Source organism: Dermochelys coriacea, chromosome 1 (genome assembly GCF_009764565.3).
Source record: "Dermochelys coriacea isolate rDerCor1 chromosome 1, rDerCor1.pri.v4, whole genome shotgun sequence".
NCBI lineage: Eukaryota > Metazoa > Chordata > Testudines > Dermochelyidae > Dermochelys > Dermochelys coriacea.
This window is the reverse complement of record NC_050068.2, coordinates 243,924,037-243,946,536: the sequence shown is the minus strand read 5'-3', so window position 1 is coordinate 243,946,536 and position 22,500 is coordinate 243,924,037. Positions and strand designations below refer to the sequence as shown.

Here is a 22,500-nt window from a genome sequence, read left to right as displayed (position 1 = left end):
CTTCCTTCATTTCCATATTTTTAAATCTGTCTCTGAATAAGTCACTCTTATTTCAAGCTGTTTTTCTTTTTGGGTTTGGTCTCTGCTTTTATCTTCTTTGTTTCATTCTCTTCCTCTCCTCCATTCCCCTGTCTCTTTTCCTCCTCCACTCCAGTTTGCTCAAGTTGGGCTCTGATGCAGGGAAGCTGCTTCCCAAAGCAGGCTGTGAGGATGTTTTGGAAGGAGAGTGGGAGGCAGAAGCAAGTTAGAGGGGCGCTCTCTCCAAGTGCCAGTGAGATGACAGTCCTGCACTAAGCTGGTTGAAATAGAAAACAACATGTGCGGGGGAGGGAGGATTTCAGTGTTGTTTCCATTTTGCAGGATTCAGAAAAAAAATTCCCTCCAAAAATTCTTGACTTTTTACTTATTAAATGAGCGTTGAAACAGAACCCAAGCAAACAAAGCATTTGCTCCACATTCAGCAAAACTGAAACGAAAAAAAAAAAAGTCAACTGTATTTCATTACACTTTTTTTTTTTTTTTTAATAAAAGGCCTTTTTTTTTTAAACAAAGAAAACGTTTGATTTGAAACATTTTGACTCACTCTACGCAGCATGATGCTAGTGGCGAGGCATGTGAGGGAGGGAGGGGAGATGACTACTCCCTCCTACCATGCTTCGTTCCCCACCTCCTGGTCCAAAGGATTCATGTTATAATCTGATTTCTCCTCAGTTGTAAAGAGCCACCATCACTGAACAGCTGCAATGCCCAGGAATAGACTTGGACAGGACAGTGTCCTATGAGCTTGCCAAAGACTGAGATGAACTCTTACCTGCCACTGTTTGTCTTCTCTTACAGGAATGAAACCGTTTTACACCAATTCTGCTGCCCAGCAGCTGATGCAGAACAGAAGCCTTCATCTCTGGACTCCTCACCAAGGTGAGAGACTGCTGTCACCATGGGCTTCTCCTTCCATCCCTCTCCTTCTCTCACTACCCCATCACTCTCCTCCCTGCCCCAAATACACACCCCACACCCTGCTGTCATTCACCCCCATCCCTCCTATAAGCCTCCTATAAGCTGTGTCCCCACCACTGCTCTTCCTCACACACCCCTCACTCTTCTCTCCCAGATATGCCACCCAGTATGTTTTAATCACACACACACACCCACACCCCCCCCTCAGTCTCACTCTCTCTCTCTCACGCACATACACACACCTTCCACCAGGGTTTAGGGCTGGTCTTACAGAAGCACCAACAATGGAATTTAATATTATAGTGGTACAGCTTGTTTAAATACTATTTAAGCTATTGCAGTGTGGGTTGCCAGGTGAAATGGGCTGAATTTTCCAGAGAAGGCAATTGTAATGGTACCAACCTGTGTACAAGTTAGCATGGCATGGGCCCACATTGACCACACAACTGAGAGAGATGCAACCCTCTCTGATTGGCAGTGGGCATCAGAACCAAACCCAAAAGTCCAAAAATGAGAAGGCAAATCAAAAACAACCCGGGAAAGCAATTTTCAGTCAGCAATGCACAAACAGAACCTGCCCCCCATGCCTGGGCTACTTGCTACATTTCCATTGCTAGGAACGTCATGTCCTGAAAACGGTAGGCAGTGTGCTAGGAACTGCCCAAACCTGGGGCTGGTCAATGCAGCATTCCCAGTTTGCCACTGGAAAGTGCAGCTTTTTACATGACTATTTCACTCTCTCCCTCTGTCCTTTGTCAGGATCCACCTGAGAGATGGTTGACCTTTTTAGCTGAGTCTGAAAGTCTGGGTGTACCAATCCACTTTAAGCCTTTCTCTCCCAGCACTTAGATACCATGCTGACAGGAGTCTCAGAAATACTTGGGATAGACAAGATGCCGATATAGACGTGGCCTCCACTCTCCATGTTCTCTCTCATCCTAGCCCTCTCCCAGCTCCCTCTCACCCACTCCGTCCCATCCTTCTCTGTCTCACATGGACACATGCTCCTTCTCTCACCCTCTCATACGCCTGCTTTTGGCAGCTAGGGGGTTTGTTTTTAAAGATTTATATCCCATTGATAGAGTCTTTCATCTGACCTTTGACATTAACATCGGAAGCCAGCATTCCTGGGAATGGATCCAGGTGGTGTGGGGCAGGTGAGTTGTAGAGGCACCCCAGGGCGGTGGTCTGCAAAATGCTGTTTTTCTTGATTTGTCCTGCTTACTGGAACAGCCTCTGAGTCCTGATCACTGTTCAGTGAAAAGTTGGAGAATTGACTACTGTGAAGAGAACAAATGGGCACGTGCGTTCGGGGGATGTGTGGGGTCCTGCTGTACTCAGGGAGGGGCAGGGAGAGTGGGCTCGCTCCTGCTCTTTAGTAGCCAAGACTAAATGTGGAAGGAAGGCAGGGATAATCCTCTGTGCTGAACTGGCCTTCAGTGCTGAGGGTGTGAGATTGGGGAGGGTGGTCTAAGCCTTGAGTGGAGTCTAGAGCCAAACTTCAACGAGTGTGATAGAGGGATGCAAGCCCTATGAGGAAGTTAAGTCTGTGGAGGTTGCTGTGCTAGAGACAGTTTGGCCTCTCACCTGCAGCTTTGGAAAGATAAAACTATGGGTCATGTGCTTTGTTTGGCCTGACTGAGACCCCTTTTAGTCTGGGTTTTCAGTGTTCATGACCCTGGCCTTTGGGCCCCTTCCCCTCTCCACTCTACCTCATTTCTAATGTGTTTGTGGCTTTTTTTGGCTTAGTTTTTAGTCCTTTGTGGTTATGTCTACACTGCAAAAAAAGACCCACAGCTGGCCCAAGTCAGCTGACTCGGGCTCTGGCTGTGGGGTTATTAATTTGCCATGTAGATGTTTGGGCTTGGACTGGAGCCCAGGCTGTGGGACCTTCCCACTTCACAGGGTATCAGAACCTGGGCTCCAGCCTGAGCCCGAATATCTACACTGCAAATGTTATAATCCCACAGCCCAGACCCCATGAACCTGACTCAGCTGACCCAGGCCAGCCGTGGGTCTTTTATTGCAATGTAGATCCTGTGTCCCTGGCCTACATGGCTTAGTCACTCCCAGGAGGTCTTATACTCTATGGTTACTAGCTGTGTGCCTAACCCCATAGCTCTTCTCATTAACCCACCAACTCCCTACAATGCAGGCAAAGACATCACAAGCCACTGACACCCAGAATGCCTTGGACTCTCTTGCTGTTTGTAGTAATGCTGGGGAAACACAGAATTCCTGCCTCCAGATCTGCCAGGTGAATGTAGGCAGAAGAAATTATTCTGTAATCATTTGTTTGAAAGTGTCTCAGCATTTGTTATGTTGAAGCCTGCACTTAAGCTCAACCCATGGAGCTTGGATCTAGGTCAGTGTCCAAACTTCTCCAACAGACTTCACAGTTTGGGCTCAAACTACGAAGTTTGGGCTCCTGATTAAGCCCTTTTATACAGCTTTCTGCCTGTATCATGCCATTGACCCTGCCTGTCTTAGCTTATCATGGTCTACCTGGTACTCAGTCTCCCTCCTTCCTTCTCATAGAGCCAGTCTCCCTCTCAGCTCTGGGTGCTACAACCCACTGCAGCTTCCTCATAGCTTGGCCATCATGCTGAGGAAGTATATTCCCTGGAAAGATGAAGAAGTTCTGCAAAGTTCCCAGGCATACTGTGGCATTGCTAAGCCAGTGACACACAGGCCAGCTGGGTGTGAGGAATGACTCTCCCCTATGGGCAATCCAAGTTTGGGTCCTGAGCTCAGTGTCTTACCTCTCCCCAGCACCTGCCTTCAGGCTGCCAGCAACGTTGATGCAATATGTCCATCCAGTCCATGAGGATAAGAAAGCACCTCATTTCATTGTCATCAAGGGCTCTCCTCCCATAGCTGATCCCCAGAGCAGCACTGATGGGCTCTAGAGCTCCACGGCTAGAAGGAAGGTGGGTTTTCGTGACTCAGAACCTTGAGGATGATGGAAAGGAAGTAAATGGAAAGGAAAATAGGTGGGGGGGGAATCTTATAGGGACCCTTCTTCCCTGCCTAATAACGCATAGCCCCCACACCTGTCCCTCCGTGAGAGAAGCTTGTGCATGGAAAATAAAGATGGTTTGAACCTCTCCAGCTTTTAGGGGCCAGAAACAGATACAGTCTTGTCCACTTTTCAATTAGCAATCCTTAAATGTAGGCTGTGTCTCAGTGTCTGTATCACATGACAGTGTGGTCCTAACAGTGTGGTGCTGTTGTCTATTAGATAACCCAGGTTGTTTTTTTTCCCCCTTTTTGTCCAAGATCAGACATTTCCCTAAATGAGATCAATCCTGTCAGAATTGATGCTGCTAATAACTATCAGCCGTCTAGTTTTAATTAGAGTTTGCTTCATTAATGCCTTGACTCCTCTCTGTGCAGCAGATTAAATAATGTACTTGCAGCTCATTTACACAAGCTCCCAAACTGCAGGCCTGAGCTGAAATCCTTTAATTAAACAGCCCGGCTGATCCCTGCTGCTGCCTCGGCTCATCAGTCTAAGCCGATTAAAGAGAACAGGGACTAATAACGAGCATAAACAGGGAAGTGACTCTTGTCTCTTCAAGGGACTTTGGAGACTCCAGTGGTGATTGGGCCACAGACGTCTCTCCTGTAGGGAACCTAGGCTCAGTCCTAACTACCACGTGGCAGGGCCTACAGAAGTGGCAAGGTTCTTATTCCAGTGGGAAGGGTTACAAGCCAAAGGCATCACCAGAACGTGGGGGCTGCAGAAACTGTCCTGCTCTCCTGGGACAGTAAGAAGGAAATACCAGATGAGTGGCTGGGGATGGGGCAGTGGGAGGATAATTCTAGACAGTGAGCAAAGGAGATGAAGGTAAGACCCGGCACCTAGAACAAAGGGAGGCATAGCATCAAGCCATCAGATCAGAGACAGGGTGGCAGGAAGGTACCAGCAAGCATTCAGTGCAGGGATGGGGCAGCCAGAGGGTAACTTTGGGACCCCAGAACAGGTGGAGGGTGGAAGGAGAGTAACACTGGGCAATAAGCACTGGGACAAAACAGCAGGAGGGCAACACCTGGCAGTAGCAAGAGGCCAGGAAGCAGCTGACTGTGTGTTTTGTGGTGATGTTTGTTATCTGTTGTCATGGTGTGGTTTCCCCTCTCCTCTCCTCTGCAAAGCTGACTCTCTCTTTGCTGCCCATCCGTCAGGAAAGGATTTGAAATGCCGGTGAGCGGGAACTGATTGAGAGAAGGTCAGTGTCTAACTCCTCAACAGAGACCAACTGAATGAGGCACTTTCAGTTGCTCCTGCTCTTCCTCATCTGATTCAGAGCACTGTCAGCCACAAGCAAAATGGAGTCTCTGGAGGGCTATGGCTCCCAGCACTTCTAGATGCAACAGCTCCCCTTGCTTTCTGATGGGGGGCTGTGCTAGGGATCACCACGATCAGCTTTGAAGACTAAAGACGCTCTCACAGAGCTGGCATTGGCAGACAGATCTGTACTCTGAGGTTGTGTCTGGGATACTCAGGTCCAGTGTTTAAAGTCAGAGTCATGAGAGTGGCACCAGCAGCCAGCCTCACACTGTGGGGCTGTGCTAAGGATACCCAGATACAGGTTACAGAGGAAAGGATTAGATTGTAGCTGAGATTATAGGGCAGGGACCATCTTTTGTTCTGTGTTTGTGAAGCGTCTAGCACAAAGGGGTCCTAGTCCATGCCTGGGGCTGCTAGGCACTATTGCAAGGCAAATAATAAATAATGATGATGATAAAGGAAGGAGAGGAGGAGATATGCGGGCCCAGGGCTAGCCAAGGTCAGGCCCCAGAGCACAGGAGACTTCACGGAGAAGACACTGACAACCTGCCCTGCTCTTTTCCTGAGTGCTGCTTAGACTCTGATTTGACCAAACCCCATAATTTCACGAGGCGACTGCTCTTTTTGTGCTGGCTTCTGCTGTTAACTGCAGAGTTTCGTTCTCGGGATTTGAATAGCCCAGTAATTGCATCCCCGCTTATCCCAGTCTCACACAGTGGAGTCTGGCATCCCAGAACAATGACCTTAAAATGTGTCCAGGAGCAACCCATCTCTAATGGGATTACACACCATTTGCTTTTGTGAGAGGTAATGGGACTAAGATGAGAAAGATTTGTTTCTATTAGAGTAATGAGAGGAAATGCTGGAATCACAATTGGAGGGAACAGCGTGTTCATTCACTTGCCTTTCCTGGGCTTTTTGGAGGCTGCCTCAGGCTCCCGCTGCAGAGCAAATCAGAAGAAAAATCAACTGTACCAGTGATGGGAAGAGTTCTACAAAATATGTTAAGAAGCTCAGGTGGAATTGCTGTAGCAATGAACTTTGGGCTTATGCTGGAGATAGGCACAACCCTGTCCAGTTCCTAAGCAGAATGGATGGGATCCCACGTATCTTTATGTGGGCAGGAGCGGGCTGGATCCCAGCTGGGTTTATTGGCAAGGGAGGCGACTTTCAGCTGTCTGTGGGGATGGGGGGAGTGGGGATGAGGTCTGAGTTGGTTTTGGATGGGAGAGAGGCAGTAGGGTGAGCGCTGTCTCTGGTGGGACAGGAAGGGGCTGGGATCCGAACCGTCTGTGGGAAGGGTAGGAGAGCTGTGCTTTATGGGATCTGCATGTACTAGTTTCCTTCTGAGATTTAATTTTCCCTCTATGAAGTGCTGCTTAGAGCAGGGTTGAAACGTGAGCAGTGCAACTTCACAATTACAGAGCAATTAAATCCTAACTCAATACAGTTGAGACTTCAAACGTCTGCATATTCATTCCTAAAGTGCCTGCTGGATTAGTCACTGCCACAGCCTGGTTGCTGCCAGGAATCTCAGCACCAATTACCAGTGAGGAAATGAGCCTTTGGTCTCATCTCCAGGTCAGCCTCTCCTGCAGCCATGGTGAAATTCCCTCTTGCCATGTCTCTGAACTGCTAAGTGTTTAACATACATTAATGGAAGATGGAAGCGACCCCAAACTGCTAAGTGTTTAACATACATTAATGGAAGATGGAAGCGATCCCATGTGCATGGCACCCTGTGGCCATGTGCAGAGGGGTAACAAGTGGATAGATAGATTCTGGACAAGGTCCTTTCAAATACCTCAAGGTCTCAGACCTCTGGCCAGCAGAAACATGGCCTCTCATGCAGCAATGCACTCCTCCAGGCAGCCTGAGCAGGTGTCTTGGGCAGCAGTGGGAAGAGGGTGAAAGCCACTTTTTTCCTGGTTCCTTAATTCTGATCCCCCTTCATCCTGGAAGCTTATTTGCCGTCACCTCTTTCTGTGTCTTCACCCGACCTATTTCTGTTGTGCTTGTATTACTTCTCTTCACAGGAAGAAAAAGACCTCTGTAAACTTTGAAAGGCATTAACACAAGAGAACTGTAAATACTCACATGCTCACTGTTGTCTCAGTGGCATGCCCCCTACCTGTGATCACACTATTGTATCCCAGAGGCTCTCTCATTATTCCATCGTACTTTGCTTCGTAAAATCCACCCACCACTTTGCCCCGAGCCAACTTAGGTTTTGCCCCAATCACTCGAAATTGCCTCCCAGAATTCCACAAGACTCTAGTAGCACCTCTAGTTTGGACTGGATGTGTGATGCTGTCTAAGGCTGGAGCCACTGAAGTAAATGGGAATTGAATCATTCCCTGGTCCAGGCATCCTCCACTCTATGCCTCACGGAGACACCTTTCTACAAGACTTGGAGCCAGGAAGGGAATGATGAAGATTCTGAATATGTTTTTAATGGGCCCAAATCCATCCCAGATGTAACTCCACTGAGTTACATGAAGGTTGATTTTGGTCCATTATGTTTATATTTGTGAAAGGCTGGCTAATGTCTTACAGAAAACACTGTAACAGTATCATATGTAGAAAGAATTCTGCCCGCTTTTTGGCTGATGGGATTGATAATAGGATATGGAGCCTTGCACCGTGAGGTCACTGATTCCACTCAGCTTGGGTTTGCTGTGAACGATGGCTGTTATCTTCTGGTGGCTATTCTCTAGCCCAAGCGATGGTGGTTCCAGTCTGTAATCTAGGGGCTCTATTGCCCGTCCACAAATCAGCATCACAGCTGTCACTAATTAGCCCCCTTTCTGACTGTGTCAAACAGGGTGCTCCGAGATTGCATAGATCATGGAGACTGAGTATCCACCTAATTTGTAGAGTTTGGCCCCTCCAGGTCAGGGTGGAAGCAGCGTGGAGACAGCTTGCACTTCCACTGTCCATGTTATACCAGTCCTGAGGACTGGAAACTTCAGCATCTGAGGCTTTTAATCTGGCTCATTTCCCCACAACTAAATGTATACACAATATTATTTTAAAAAAGAAATGAGAGAAATTTCTGCAACAATTTTGCTTCACTAGCACATCTTGTTTGCACTCTTTTCTTCTCATTTCTTTCCCTTATTGAGGTCACCAGCATGAAGAGAGGATTTTTGTTTCTGAGCAGCTCATCTATTTCTTATTTTTTCCTCCCTGTAGACCTAATAATCTTCTGTTTGAGGCATAGCAATTGCTGCTATGGGGATGCCACAAACAGAGAGGGATGGGACTGCAGAGTTCAGCTATCGAGCAAAACATCCCCCCGACTCAGTGATGCCTGGAATTTGGTTTCAGCTCATTGCAGAGATATAGGCCAGGTGTGATGTTTGGTTCCAGCTTTGAAGTCACCCAGAATTTAGGTGTGTTCAGATGCTGGCTTTTGAATTTGCTTAGCAGTGATAGAGACAGAGGTTGGCCATAATATTCTGAGCATATCAGGATCCAGATCTGGACCATTCCAAAACTTTAGGCTTACTCTAACCTAGGATTTTGGCCCATCTCTACGAACACAGGATGATAATGATTATACCAGCGAGGGTGAAAGGCAGCAGGAGCAGGTAAACTCCTAAGGAACAGAGACCCTGCTTGCATCCGATGAAGTGAGTTGTAGCTCACAAAAGCTTATGCTCAAATAAATTTGTTAGTCTCTAAGGTGCCACAAGTACTCCTTTTCTTTTTGCGAATACAGACTAACACGGCTGCTACTCTGAAACCTGCTTTAATACTGATGTTCTTAATAATAAAGGGCTTAAACCAGGTAGCTGCTGAGCATCTGTAATGCCCATTGAGGTCAATGGGAGTGACGGGCATTCTGTAGCTCACAGATTCAGGCCCAAAGATAAAGGAGGGGAGAGGGAAGAAGTGGAGATTCAAGGCACGTATGGAAACATATGGGATTATCAAACACAGGAGGAATTATTTATATAAAGAAGAATTTCTAATGTAATTTTCCACCAGACACCAGCAGCTCTTTGGGGTTTCTTATAGGGGATTATTGTTATTCATTAGGAAATTATTCTGGAAATAGAAGCTGCTCACTTTGAAGGCAGCAGCAGAAACAGCAGGGATTCTCTAAGCACAAAACCACAGTAGCTCTGTTTGTTAATGGGGATTTGGTGGGACTGAACAGTTGACTAAAGGCCACAAGTGGGCAGCTTCCTGTATCTGTCTCCCAGCAGCAGGTGCAGCCATTTCCCTTCAGCTTGCCTCAGGAATCAGCTCCCAACCTTCAAGTGAGGGGAAGGAACTGCAGAACTGCTGAGCATTTGAGCATCCTACCAAAGGTTTGCCCTCCATCTACTCCTTCCAGTGGGAAGAAGGCAGGAGACGGGGTCCAAAGGAAACCAAACCTAAGCCTGACACTGTAGATTCTGAAAAATACACATCAGACAGAGCATGCATTTTGTGGTTAGCTCGATCTGAGAACTGAGGCTGGTAGAGTCACAAACAACTCCACAGCTTGGCATTTCACCCGAGTTAATCTTTCCTGCTCTTCTATTTCTATGTTTACTCCGTTGCATATTCAGGTCCTGAATATGCAACGGAGCACCCTGATAATCTCTTCCCACATGGAACTGTTGGCTGTTTATTATGTTCATGGTGGTGGCAATGACATTGGGAGAGGATCAGTCACAGCTGATCCCCAGTTTGAGGTAACCTCCACAGGCTACAGGTTCATGGTTATAACATTGGAAGAGGATGCTGGGAAGCTCAGTCCTGGTTTGGGGGTGACCTTGGTGTTCTCCTTCGTTGTATGCAGCTGATTCTCGAGTGCAAAAAGTGGTACAGATAGAGAGGGCAAGGAGGCAGAGAGGAACAGAAAGAAAGGCAGAAGACAGAATGGCATGAAAGAGAAAAGGAATCAGAGAGAGAGTGAGAGCGAGAGAGAAAGCATATTTGAGAGAGAACAGAGTAGGACCTTTGGGCCAGGATATTCCTATTTATGCTGGTGTAAATCTGGAACAACAGCAGTGAATGTCTGAGCTTTTATTAGCAGATTTGCAGTAAAATATCAGCACAAGCACCCAAATGGCCCTTTATCCTTCCCTGTGTAGCAGTGCATGCTTTCCTCAGCAGCAGAAGAGGGTGTATTTATGGGTCCATATTTCTACTCATTCCCCTGCGAAGCATGCCCTGTGTTCAAATTGAAATAAGCTGTCTTGAAAGAGCGCAGCTGTGCGCCGAATCCCCTTCCCCCATTCCTTTTTCTACCCAGCAAGTGGCCCTCACAGGCTCTCAGATCCTGTAGGAAGAGATAAAAAGCTCAGGCCTGACAGACTAAAAGGGGAGCACATCACCGGGCAACTAAGAGCTGTCTCTTTAAACAGCCAGCAAAGAGTGGGAGGCTTTGCCTGTCAGAACTGTCTGTCTGCCACCATGTCAGTCTGTGAGCAGCAGGTGAGCATGGAGCCACTCCCTTCTCTCTGGCAATGAACACTCTGACCAGAGGAGATTTGCAAAGGCACAAACGGGAGTTCAAATTCAGTGGGATTTGGGCACCCAACTCCCTTTGAAAAGTCCCAGCCATAGTAGCAAAATGATCCTCACTATGAAGCCTGCTGCTGGAGTGGAGGGAGCTGGTGATGACGGGATAAAGGTGGCAGTGAGCAGGGTCTTGTGGGCAGCGTGGAGGAGGAGGAGGATAGAGATCTCACAGGCAATGACCATGACAAGATAGAAAAGGAGTACTTGTGGCACCTTAGAGACTAACAAATTTATTAGAGCATAAGCTTTCGTGAGCTACAGCTCGCATCCGATGAAGTGAGCTGTAGCTCACGAAAGCTTATGCTCTAATAAATTTGTTAGTCTCTAAGGTGCCACAAGTACTCCTTTTCTTTTTGCGAATACAGACTAACGCGGCTGCTACTCTGAAACATGACAAGATAGTGAGAGGAGCACATGCTGCTGGGGCTCCTTCTCAGCTCCAGTCAGCACACTCACTGGAATCTAAGAGCGTATAAGCTTTACACATTCTTGCCACTCCTCTGCTCTTTCCTGGGCACCGTACACATTTACTTTGCATTATGCTGCCTGGGGAGAATGTTGTGGAAATTTTAAATGCCAATGGCACAGAGGTGATGAAGGGGAGAAGGACTGGGGTAACTTTGATCAAGCTGGGGACGACTGGAGATACCAAGACCGTAGGTAAAAATGAAACTGATGAGGTTTCTAGTGGGGATAATGAGAGGGGGTGGAGGAGATGGTGTTTAAATGGAGGCCAATGAGATATTTTACATTTATATAGCACATTTCATCCCAAAGCACTTTACAAACCAGCCTATAGATGCATGTAATAATATTGAAATGCAGCTCCTTTTGGTGTGGTGCACAAGAGCCAGTAGCATGTTTGCTGCACAAGAGCGAGGGGACATTTAGCTCAGATACAGGGGTAGATTCTTAGGCCCCTTCTACCCTGTGACCAAATTTTTCAAACCTGGAGGTATAAAATTAGGCTACTACATCCACATTTCGGCACCTAAATAAAAAATGGCCCCAATTTTCAGAAATGGAGAGTGCCTACAAGTCTCACTGAAGTCTGTGGGTGCTAGAGTTGGTCTGCACTTCTGCGCATATGGCCACATTTACTTTGGTAGTTACACTGGGCACCAGCTTGGAAAATGCTTGCTGGTAACTTTTCATTGATCTTGACTCCAGCTAGCGACATGGTTGTCTATAAGTAAGGATTGTATCCACATGCCACATGGACAGCTGTGTTAGTCACTGTGGCAGCAGCCATGTGTCACCTTTGCCAGTGGCCTAGGATGGCACACTGTGATCTTCCTGTGAACATGCTGACGTTAGGAGTTCATTTTGCTGGGTAGATGGCACCCCCACAAGTGTGCCTGCCTGTGTGACTGGTCCTCTTCCCTCACATCTCTCTGTAAGGTTGGACACCCTGGAGAGCATTGCCCCATGCATTGCTGGTGCTGCTTTGTGTACAGGTCCTTTGGGCACTGTGGCCATATGGGGCAGCTGCCTGGAATTTTCCAGAAGGCACTAATATCACAGTATGCCCAAAAATGGTTGGCACATTACTCTATTGAGAAAAATGCTGATATGGGGACACCGCTCAACAGGATTGGATGAGCATGTTATGAGCTGGTTTCAAAAACAGAGTGGTACTTACAGGGCCGGATCCTCCCCTGGTGAAAATCGGCAAATCGCCATTGAGCGATGCCAATTTACACTGACCCTTAGTTTAGAAGTACCTCTAGATCTTTGCTGTCAATATAAAATCCTTTCTTTTTATGATCCCACCTGCAAGGTCCCTATACAACAAACTGCAGAATGGGATTAATTTATCTGCCTCAGAAAGATGAAAGACTGAGGTTACATTGAATCTGAAGGCCCTGCATGTCTAGATATGACAAACTAGAGGCGTAGGCTACTGAGCCATCTTGTCCACCATTCTAGTGAAGAGAGCTAGAAGAGGGGATAAAGACTCAGTGAAAGGCAGTGATCTAGAAAGGATAAAAATGTGTAGAAGGCAAAGATGATGAGGCTGGGTTTGAGGTGGCCGTGACACATATGATTGTGAGGAAGGGGAATAGGGCATTGCTCCCCCTGCCCAGGCTGGTGATGGTGACAGTGATGGAGAAGTTGAGGTGGGGAAGTTCTAATCTGAAAGCTTCTATCCCGGTCTCTGTACAACGGGCCAAACCAAAATGCTGGATCTGACCTCTCTGGAACTTTGGGTAAATCCTACTCTGGATCTGAACTTCATCTCTCAGGCAGGTTGCTGGTGACTGGGATACGTTTGTTGGGGAGATCACATTGCTCCTGCTGTTGAGGGTATTTGAGCTTCTTTCTCCTGAGGTTAACACAAAGGACAGTTAATCATTGGGGATTGCTGTCAGAACTGCATGGACAGTGCTGCATTGACTACAAAGGATGAAATATGTGAGGCCAGAAACAAAGCCAACATGTCTTACTGTCTCTGAAACTTGAGGCATTCTGTGAGGAAGGTTCATTCATTGCTTTCAGTGCTAACTTGTGGTGTTTTCTAAGAGGGATACCATAGTCTCTGGGAGGCCATAGTCAATATCAAAGCTTAGCCCAACAGGCTGAAAAGGGTACAGTCCACAAGATTACTCCTACTGCACTGTACCATGCACCTGGCAGTGACTAGCTCCACAAAATCCATGAGTCATGCGAGTCTTTCTAATACAGTTTGTGGGTAGATGAAATTTGGGGGAACTCAGGTGTTCCTTCTCCACACAGGTCCTGCTGCCTCCCAGCCCTGAACTCATCTTATCTTCACAGTGAAATTCTATCTTCTGCTTGATTGCATAGGCAGGCTTTTGTCAGCAAATTTGGTGATGTTCAAACCTGCCTTAGGGACAAGGAGCCAAGAGATCTGAGTCGAAGTGGCAGAAAGACTGCTTCTGAGAAGCCAAGTTTCCCTTTCCTGGGGCACTGAGCGGCTAGTTACACTAATGCAGGCTGCCATCTGTTTTTTCCTCCTCTAAAAGGTCATGTTTACCAAACATTGCAGAGGCAAGAGGGGTCTGGGGTTAAAGTAAAAGTAATTAAATCCTGAAGAGAATGAGACTCCATCCTCCTCAATGTTCACTTGGCATTTTTCACACCTCATTGGTATGTGCAGGTGGCGTGCAAGATGTAGCCACGCATAATCTACTCTGCAGTGACAAGCTGCAGGATCTCCTCCTGCAACTAACCCACAAAGACAGGGTGGAAATGCAGAGACTATGGCATCCAGGTCATAAACACAGTGGGTGGCTGCAAGAGAGGCTGCAGTTCCATAGGCTGAGCCCCATCCATGTTCCAGAGGAGGGTGAAGTAGGAGTCACTGATGGAAGAAAGAAAGAGGAGAGAGAAACTATCCAGCTGGGATCCAGAAATACCACTGAACAGACATAAGAACCTCAATGAAAATTCCTGAGTAACGACAGATGTGACATATTGCCACCCACGTGTGACATTTCCCACATACTAACATTCAGATACACGTGACGTACTCCCACCATCCCTTTACTTAATAGGGGAGAGCCACCTCTCCGAGGCTGGTGGTTTTGCAAATCTTTTGAACTGTTCATTGGGTTTATAAATCTAGCCCCAGCTATGAACTTTGTACATATTTTTCATGGGCAATTCCATTTTTTTTTTTAAAAAGGAAAGCATATGCCCTGTATATGGGAGAGAAGAAATGCACAGAACTTAGGCTGGCACAAGTGAGTGGACTCTACAGCAGACTGATACCGGACTAAATTTAGAGGTGAGTCTAAGGGAGTCTAGAAGGAGTATAAAGCCTAGTCTGTACTGGGTTTTCAGTGAGAGATGTAGCAGCACTGGTATACAGCCTAGTGTAAACATATTATGGTGATGGGCAGTAGTATAAAGCCCTAAGATAAACAGATAGGTGATTTACACCAGTGCGGTGTTATTTGCACTGGTGGTTTTACCCTAGTTTTTGTTATGTTCACAGCATACACAGAGAGAAGTTAGATTAAAACATAAATACCCTTGTTGGAAGGTCGCAATGTAACACTACTTTATTACTTAAAATTCAGAACAGTAACACACAAGAACCCGAAAACAGGCTAGTCCCTAAAACAGAGAGACACAACTCACCCCCACCTTGCTTGAAGCTGGCTTTTTCCAGATTGCCTGACTGCTGACTGACTCAGGTGACCCAGACCACATGACTTCCCTTAGAGCCCCATAGTCTGCAAGCAGGACAAGGAAATCCCTTGCACTTGAAGTGATAGCTTGTCATTTTTAACTAGTTTCCAATACACCACAGTTTAAAGACACCAGTGAAACAGTGGCTTTGATTGACTATGCTAGGGGTTTGCATTGATTCAGCTACACAAATGGCTGAAATCCCATTGTAGACAAAGACTAAGTTGCTGTCACTTAAACCTACTTTTAGCCCCCTCCACCTATTCTCACATCAATTCCCTCTAAATGTAAAGCTGGCACGAGAGGAGACACAGCACCAAAATGCCAACTTCAGGGTGAGTGGAAGTAACATTTTGGTTAAGTGGCTGTGAGATCAGAATCAGAGGGTTCTGTTTCTCTGATTTAACCACTGGCTGCTGAATGATTTTAAAGAAATGTGGACAAGGCTCAGCAAAAAATCCCTGCCCAATATTAGTGGAAACCTGAAGAGAAAATTCTGGGCCAAACTCAGCAGTGACATAGGCAGTGGCGTACGTTTCTCATCCAAGTGGTCAGAAAATGGGAGTAAGTGGTAATGCAATGTAATGTGCATTGATTCAACATTCAGCAGATGTGCAAAATAGATGGCTTACATGCCAAGAGGACACAATGAGGTAGAGCAGGAAAAGCTATTAACAGGAGAAAGTGGGTCTAAGAAACCACCAGCTTAACTCACATCCCCATCCCCATTACTGCATCATCCCCAACACCCTGGGATAAAATTCAGCCTTGGCATAAGCAAATGCAACTCCCATTGGACCAAATGCATGAGTGGGTGCAGCTCCCATTAACTTCAGCTCAAACTTGGTTCACACACCCATTGTGCGCGTGTGATGCAGGTTTCACCACTTTGCCACTTAGACTTAGAAATCCTTAGAAATCCCATTGTAGACAAAGACTAAGTTGCTGTCACTTAAACCTACTTTTAACCCCCTCCACCTATTCTCACATCAATTCCCTCTAAATGTAAAGCTGGCACGAGAGGAGACACAGCACCAAAATGCCAACTTCAGGGTGAGTGGAAGTAACATTTTGGTTAAGTGGCTGTGAGATCAGAATCAGAGGGTTCTGTTTCTCTGATTTAACCACTGGCTGCTGAATGATTTTAAAGAAATGTGGACAAGGCTCAGCAAAAAATCCCTGCCCAATATTAGTGGAAACCTGAAGAGAAAATTCTGGGCCAAACTCAGCAGTGACATAGGCAGTGGCGTACGTTTCTCATCCAAGTGGTCAGAAAATGGGAGTAAGTGGTAATGCAATGTAATGTGCATTGATTCAACATTCAGCAGATGTGCAAAATAGATGGCTTACATGCCAAGAGGACACAATGAGGTAGAGCAGGAAAAGCTATTAACAGGAGAAAGTGGGTCTAAGAAACCACCAGCTTAACTCACATCCCCATCCCCATTACTGCATCATCCCCAACACCCTGGGATAAAATTCAGCCTTGGCATAAGCAAATGCAACTCCCATTGGACCAAATGCATGAGTGGGTGCAGCTCCCATTAACTTCAGCTCAAACTTGGTTCACACACCCATTGTGCGCGTGTGATGCAGGTTTCACCACTTTGCCACTTAGACTCATTTTTTGACCATCTTACACCCAATATATAAAAAACTTACCCCTCCATTTCAGTCTCCACTGAATTTGGCCCTATACTTGTTTCCACCGAGTGTGCCAAAGCCCATCCATCTTTTCCTCCTAAAAGCAAGAGGTAGGCCCCAGTCCGAATGGTCTAGAATATTATGGGTGGGAGTATTCAGAAACTTTGCCTGGATCCAGAAACTGAATTTAAATTTTGGTAATAGTCTCTCTCCTTAGAGCAGAGCAAAGCCAAACCCTGGACACACTTCACACACGGCTGTGCTTAGGGTGACCGTATTTCCCAAAGTAAAAGTGGGACACTGTGCTGAGCCACCTGGGTGTTGTCGCTCGCCTGAGGCTGACCGCCCAAGTCCCAGGTTGCCTGAGGCTGACCGCTCAAGCCCTGCTACCTGGTGCCGACCGCCCAAGTACCGCTACCTGGTGCCTTATGTCACCACTCGCACCTCCGAATATTCCTCTGTGCCCCCCAGGCATAGGCACTGGAACTAGGGTGTTGCCGCACCCCCTGGCTTGAAGTGGTTTCCATCATATACAGGGTTTAGAGTTTGGTTCAATGACTCTCAGCTCCCCTGCTATACAAACCTTTCCAGCACCACTGCCCCTAGGGGAGCGCACCCCCCTTTTTTTGGCAAAACTGGGCATTTGTCCCATTTGCTCTCACTAACTGATGATAAGTTGGCAAGAGCAAATGGGACAAATGCCCAGTTTTGCCAAAAGAGTCGGGACATCCGGGACAGGGTTTAAAAAGGGGTCTGTCTTGGCCAAAACAGGACATATGGTCACCCTATGCTATGAAACTGGATCCATATACAAATGTCGTTCCCTGGAGGCCTGAGTCTCTTAGTGAAAAATGGATGTGAATCATTACCATTCTGACCAAGGAGCATTTTACACCTACTTTGAAATGGTGTAAATCCCTGCACAAGGTGCAGGGCAATAGAGAATTAGGTCTGGAGCCTCTACTAAAAGCTGCTGTGTAATATTTCCAATGCAGAGTGTCAGCGGCTGTGTTCCACCTCACTGGTGGCTGTATTTTGGATTGACAAGTGATTCTGACATACTCTATGGAGATCCTGGTGTTAGCACTGAAGCATATAAGGAAGGGTATCTAATTTAGCATCTGGGCGCTCAGTCAGGCAATTAGCATAGGTTCACATTTGGAAGATTATCTTTGCAACCATAAGGACTAGAAACTTGTTTTAAAAAATAACAAAAGCTTAGATTCTGGAGCACCATTCCATGGCAATGGGGTGGATTATGCGACAGCTTCAGAATCGCATAGTACATGGTGTCCAGTTTAAGATCAATTTCAATACCAAACTATGGAACCTGAATGCTCTAACTTGGGCAAACAGGGATCCCACGGGATGAGAGGCACCACATAAAGTTATGTATTCTCTAGCTATATCACAAAGACCCCTTCTGATAATGTTTAAGTGATGCTGTCCAGTTCAATCTATTGGACAGGATGTGAAATGTAATTAATTTCAAATATATTTGCTGTATGGTTAAATATATTTTACAGGTATGTGCTATAGATTTTTGTAAAACATATAACACAAGTAAGGAGAGGTTCTGATCTCAGTTATCTTGCTCTAAACCAGGAGTGATGCCACTGGTGTAAAACTAGTGTGAGAAGAGAATCAGACTCCGTTGACTTGAAGAGGGTTATGTAGATGTAAATGAGATCAGAATTTGGCTTCTATTTTTGTCTCTGTTGGAGGATAATATCTAAGAAAGCTAAAAATCTGTTGGCATGGGAAATACTACTAACCCACCGAGAGGATGAATCCTTGCCTAACTAGCTGGTGCTTTGTTCCATATCATTGTCAATATGCTCTGGGAGAAGTGTGCTGTGGAGTCACCCCCGAACCCCAGCTTACGAACTCCTTAGCAGTAATTCCGCTGAGCTCGGACACCCGATACTCCATCTCAGCACATCAGGAGTCTCCAAACCCTAAAAAAAAAAAAAAAAAAAATCTCATAATATGTCGCCAATCCTGCCTGAGCCATTTTTTCACTGCGTTTTGATCAACACATTCACCATATGCCAGGGATGTCCTCAGGGAAGACTGAGATGGAAGAAACTGAAAAAGCATTTTGGACCGTGCTCAACTCAGCAGTTGTTTTCAGGGAGGAAAGTGGAGGCAGGGGAAAGTGCTAACGTGTCTTGAGAGAGAAGATAGATTCTTGCAGACAGAGTCCATGTTCCCTGCTCTTGGCTCTTGCTAGCAATATTTTTTATAGTTCTGCATATGGTCCTTTCTAAGGGTTTTGATTCTGTAGCCTTCAAAGGCTTTGAATTCTTACCCACACCTCAGACCATAATAATACTGATTACTTACAGTATTTCAAAACTTTGTATAAACAGTAACTAATGGATCCTCTTAACAGCTTTGTGAGATAGGTTCAAGGAGGAGCATGGTCACTCAAGCAGCCTTATCCTCTTGACTAGTCTTTGCCTGAGCACAGAGCATAAACCTAAGTTACTGAGCTTTAATCCTTGAAGGAAGGTTTGTGAGTCAAACACCCAAAACAGTCATCCGGAGTCACTAGTGGGGTGACATGAAGCCACAAAAAGAAAAGAGTTCTGATTGTTTCTCTCCAGCACTCCATCCTCCCCACCCAACAATGTAGTGTGTATCCATCCCTACCACTCTCTCTGGCCTTAGCCATTTTTTGCTATAATTTATTGTAGGAAAGCTAAGGCAAAGAGATGGGTCTTGCACTTTGACCTGCAGTGAGTTATGTAGTCATAGTATGGTGGTTGAGGAAGCCAACTCTAACAAGCCTTACTCTTATGGAGAGCTGAATTGTTCCAGAGTTGGGTAGGTCTCATGGAAAAGTCCTGGCCCTGTAGCAGTGGTGGTCACCACCTATCTCATAATCAATTCTTTGAGAGCTTTGAAGATTAGCACCATTACCTTGAACAGGATCTGGTTTTCAACAAGGAGCCAGTGTAGTATCTGGAGTGTCCAGGTGATGTGCTCCCACTTACTGGTGTAGATTATCTGCATTTGAATATATTTCAGGGTTTGCCTGTTCCTTCCCAAGTAATAGGGCATCACAATACTCGTATCTGGTGGTCTTGAAAACATGGATCACCATGGCCAGATCTATAGCTGTCAGTATTAGGCACAGTCTCATGCCTAGCTGCAAGTGGAAGAAGATATTTCTATCAGCAAAGGCTATTTGGGCCTCTAGTATCAGCGAGGAGTGCAAGAGGACCCCAAGGCAATGTGCCATTTTGATGATCTGAGAACTAAAGAGAAATGGAGGTTGTTCCAGCGCACAGACAACACAGTGCATTCCAGAACATTGGCATGGCAGTTCCATACAAACCTGAAAGGCAAGAACCACCTGTGATGTGTCTGGTACTCATTTCCATTTGAAGGGTTTGGGAGTCACTAACCTTCATTTATCATTTCAAAATTCATAGACTGTTAGTAGCAAGAGAGAAAAGGAAGCCTTAAAAAAATACCTGAGCAGTCCTCCTTTTCCTCTGTTGCCTCCCTCCAGTCTTCCCTCTGTTTTTCCTCTTCACAGAAATTCAGAAAAACTTCAAGGAAACACCCAAAAAAGCACAGGTATTTCTCCACATACAGAAGCTAAAGTTTGGAGACCTCATTTGTTTATGCAGCACACTGACAGGAAAGTTTATTAGTGCATCAAAGGGGTAGATCCAAATGAGGTTGTAGCACCATCCTCCCCTCTCCAAGCAGACACCCACATTCAATTCTAGAACACTGATGTTCCTGCTTAGCAACATGCATCATGCTAGATCAGCAATAGTATTTAATCTAAATGACCAGAGTCCTGTTTTCTATATCTATCAACTTCATCAGCAATCTTAATTTTAGGACAACTTTAGCAACTGACTTCTGTCTACGAGAGTGGATATGTGGTTAGCAGCATAATAGCAGGCAGGAACTATGTGAAACATTAAGCAGGTGTCTTCTCTACAACAACCAAATTTTATAATTGTAACCAACAGAGCTAGTGTTTTTAGATCATAAAAGTCACATAGGAGCATCCAGAAATAACGAAACAGCTGAATTGGTTGACTCAGTTTTATATTTGGATGCAAGTGATCATGCATCTACCAAATGGATCCCAAAGCACTTTACAAAGTTTTCCTAATGGAAACCACATATAATCCCTCTACCCATCATGCAAGAATAGCACGGGGTGAAATACAGATTTCATTAATAGTACATAACAATTTTACCCAGCACTTTAAAACAGCAAGTAAAGAATTCTGATTACAATTGAAATGATAGGGGTAAGTTAGGGATGCAGAACGTAATTAACATAGTTGGAATTTGGCCAGGGCACTGGGGTTCGCACTTAGCCTCTACATGGAATTTTTTATGATTACAAGCAGTTAGAAAAATTGTATTTTTGTCACATTCAAGAGCTCTGTACCCTGTAGCATCACAGGCATTGGTTCCATTCTGACTTTGGAAGCAGGGCCATGAACTGAATTGTCTAATAAGAACACCACTTCCTGGAGCAGGTCTAGAGGTCTCCCATGTAGCACTGTCTGGCCCTAGCTTGGTTTAGCTTAGGAAGATAGAAGATCATACCTTAAGATAGTGTGCCTGTAGGTGAGGCTATCCCTAAAGCTCTCTGGAAAGCACTTGTCTTTTTCACAGGTTTCAAACACTTTCCAGGTGAAACTCCAGTCTGCACCCAGCCAGATCTCCAGGATAGGGGCTAAGGATCAGAAACAACATAGAAAATGTTAGTTTATTTTTTATTTCAATATCTGTTTGAATCATAAGTAGTTAAGTTTCCCACGTGGGGACTTAATCCGTTTCCACTGAGAAAGGACTGGGAATAGCCCCCACCTTCATGTAATTACTTTACAAGAGACTCTTGCATGGGAGCAAACTGAAAGAAAACATAGTAGCAGGAGCAGCTGCAACTGAAATGCTGCAGGTGAGGTTGCATAACAAGCACCATTCCAACCCCCGTTTTCTATTGCTCCTACCCCTCTGAAGCTGACATAGTGAACTGAAATTCCCAAGCCTTGGTCTCTTGCCTAAAGGTGGAGTATGTTTTTTGGTTTGTTTTTTACATCTGAGCAAAAACAGTTCAGTCTTTTCCCCATAAAAGGAATGTAGAAAAATATACGACTCCCACTGTAGAAGGGATGTTTGCAACCATTTTCTGAACAGCTCGATAGCCAGCACAGTAGGGGGTTGCAAAGTTTATATTTAGCATGGAAATAGCTCTCCCTGAGAAATGCCTTTGAGTCTCCACAGAAATATGGTTTAGATTTGACCGAGTTATGACCCTTAGAAAATTTCATGCTGCACATGCACTTTACATCATGTATGGGAGTTTTCATTGAGCTCAGAAAGTGTGCCACTAAAGGCAATATTGCAGGGGCAGGTGCGGCTAGGTGAGGCCCTGATCCTGCAAAGACGTAGCATGTGCTTGACTTTACACATAGTAAGTAGCACCTATTGAAATCAATGGTACTTCTCACATACGTCAAGTTAAGCATGTGCATGAGTTTTTGCAGGCGCAGGCCCTTAATTATTCAGTGAGAAGTGTACTGAAACTATAATGATGTTTAAGAGGGCTGCTGAACACTTTGGGTCTGATTCAACACTCACTTGCTCAGCAGGAATCCTTCCATTGAGTTTGAGATCAGATCCTTTGTAAGCTCAGCAAGTGGGAACCTCAAACCTGATGCATTGTAGCCTGCGTGCAGCTCCAGGAGAGATCAGGCCCATAATGAATATTTTCGGGCACCCAGAGGCCTGCTATGCTCTCCGGGAAGTCAGCGTTCTAGTCAACTGTCCAGGTTCTGAAATGCAGTAGAGGAAGTCTGAACCTCAGTGACTTTGATTCAGCAAAGCGCTTAGGTAAGTGCTTAAATGACCTGCTGAATCGGTGCCTAGTTGCACAGCTAAGTGAG

General features: G+C 45.7%; 1 protein-coding gene across 4 annotated transcripts in view; it reads left to right on the top strand.

Moving 5' to 3' along the window:
- IQSEC3 (IQ motif and Sec7 domain ArfGEF 3) overlaps positions 1-22,500 on the top strand; it is a 125,162-nt gene that overhangs the window by 58,322 nt on the left and 44,340 nt on the right. For all 4 annotated transcript variants that reach the window (XM_038383728.2, XM_038383757.2, XM_038383736.2 and 1 more), the window contains exon 2: positions 838-918. In XM_038383728.2, coding sequence (XP_038239656.1) covers positions 838-918 — 81 coding nt within the window. The remainder of the gene's footprint in view (positions 1-837; positions 919-22,500) is intronic.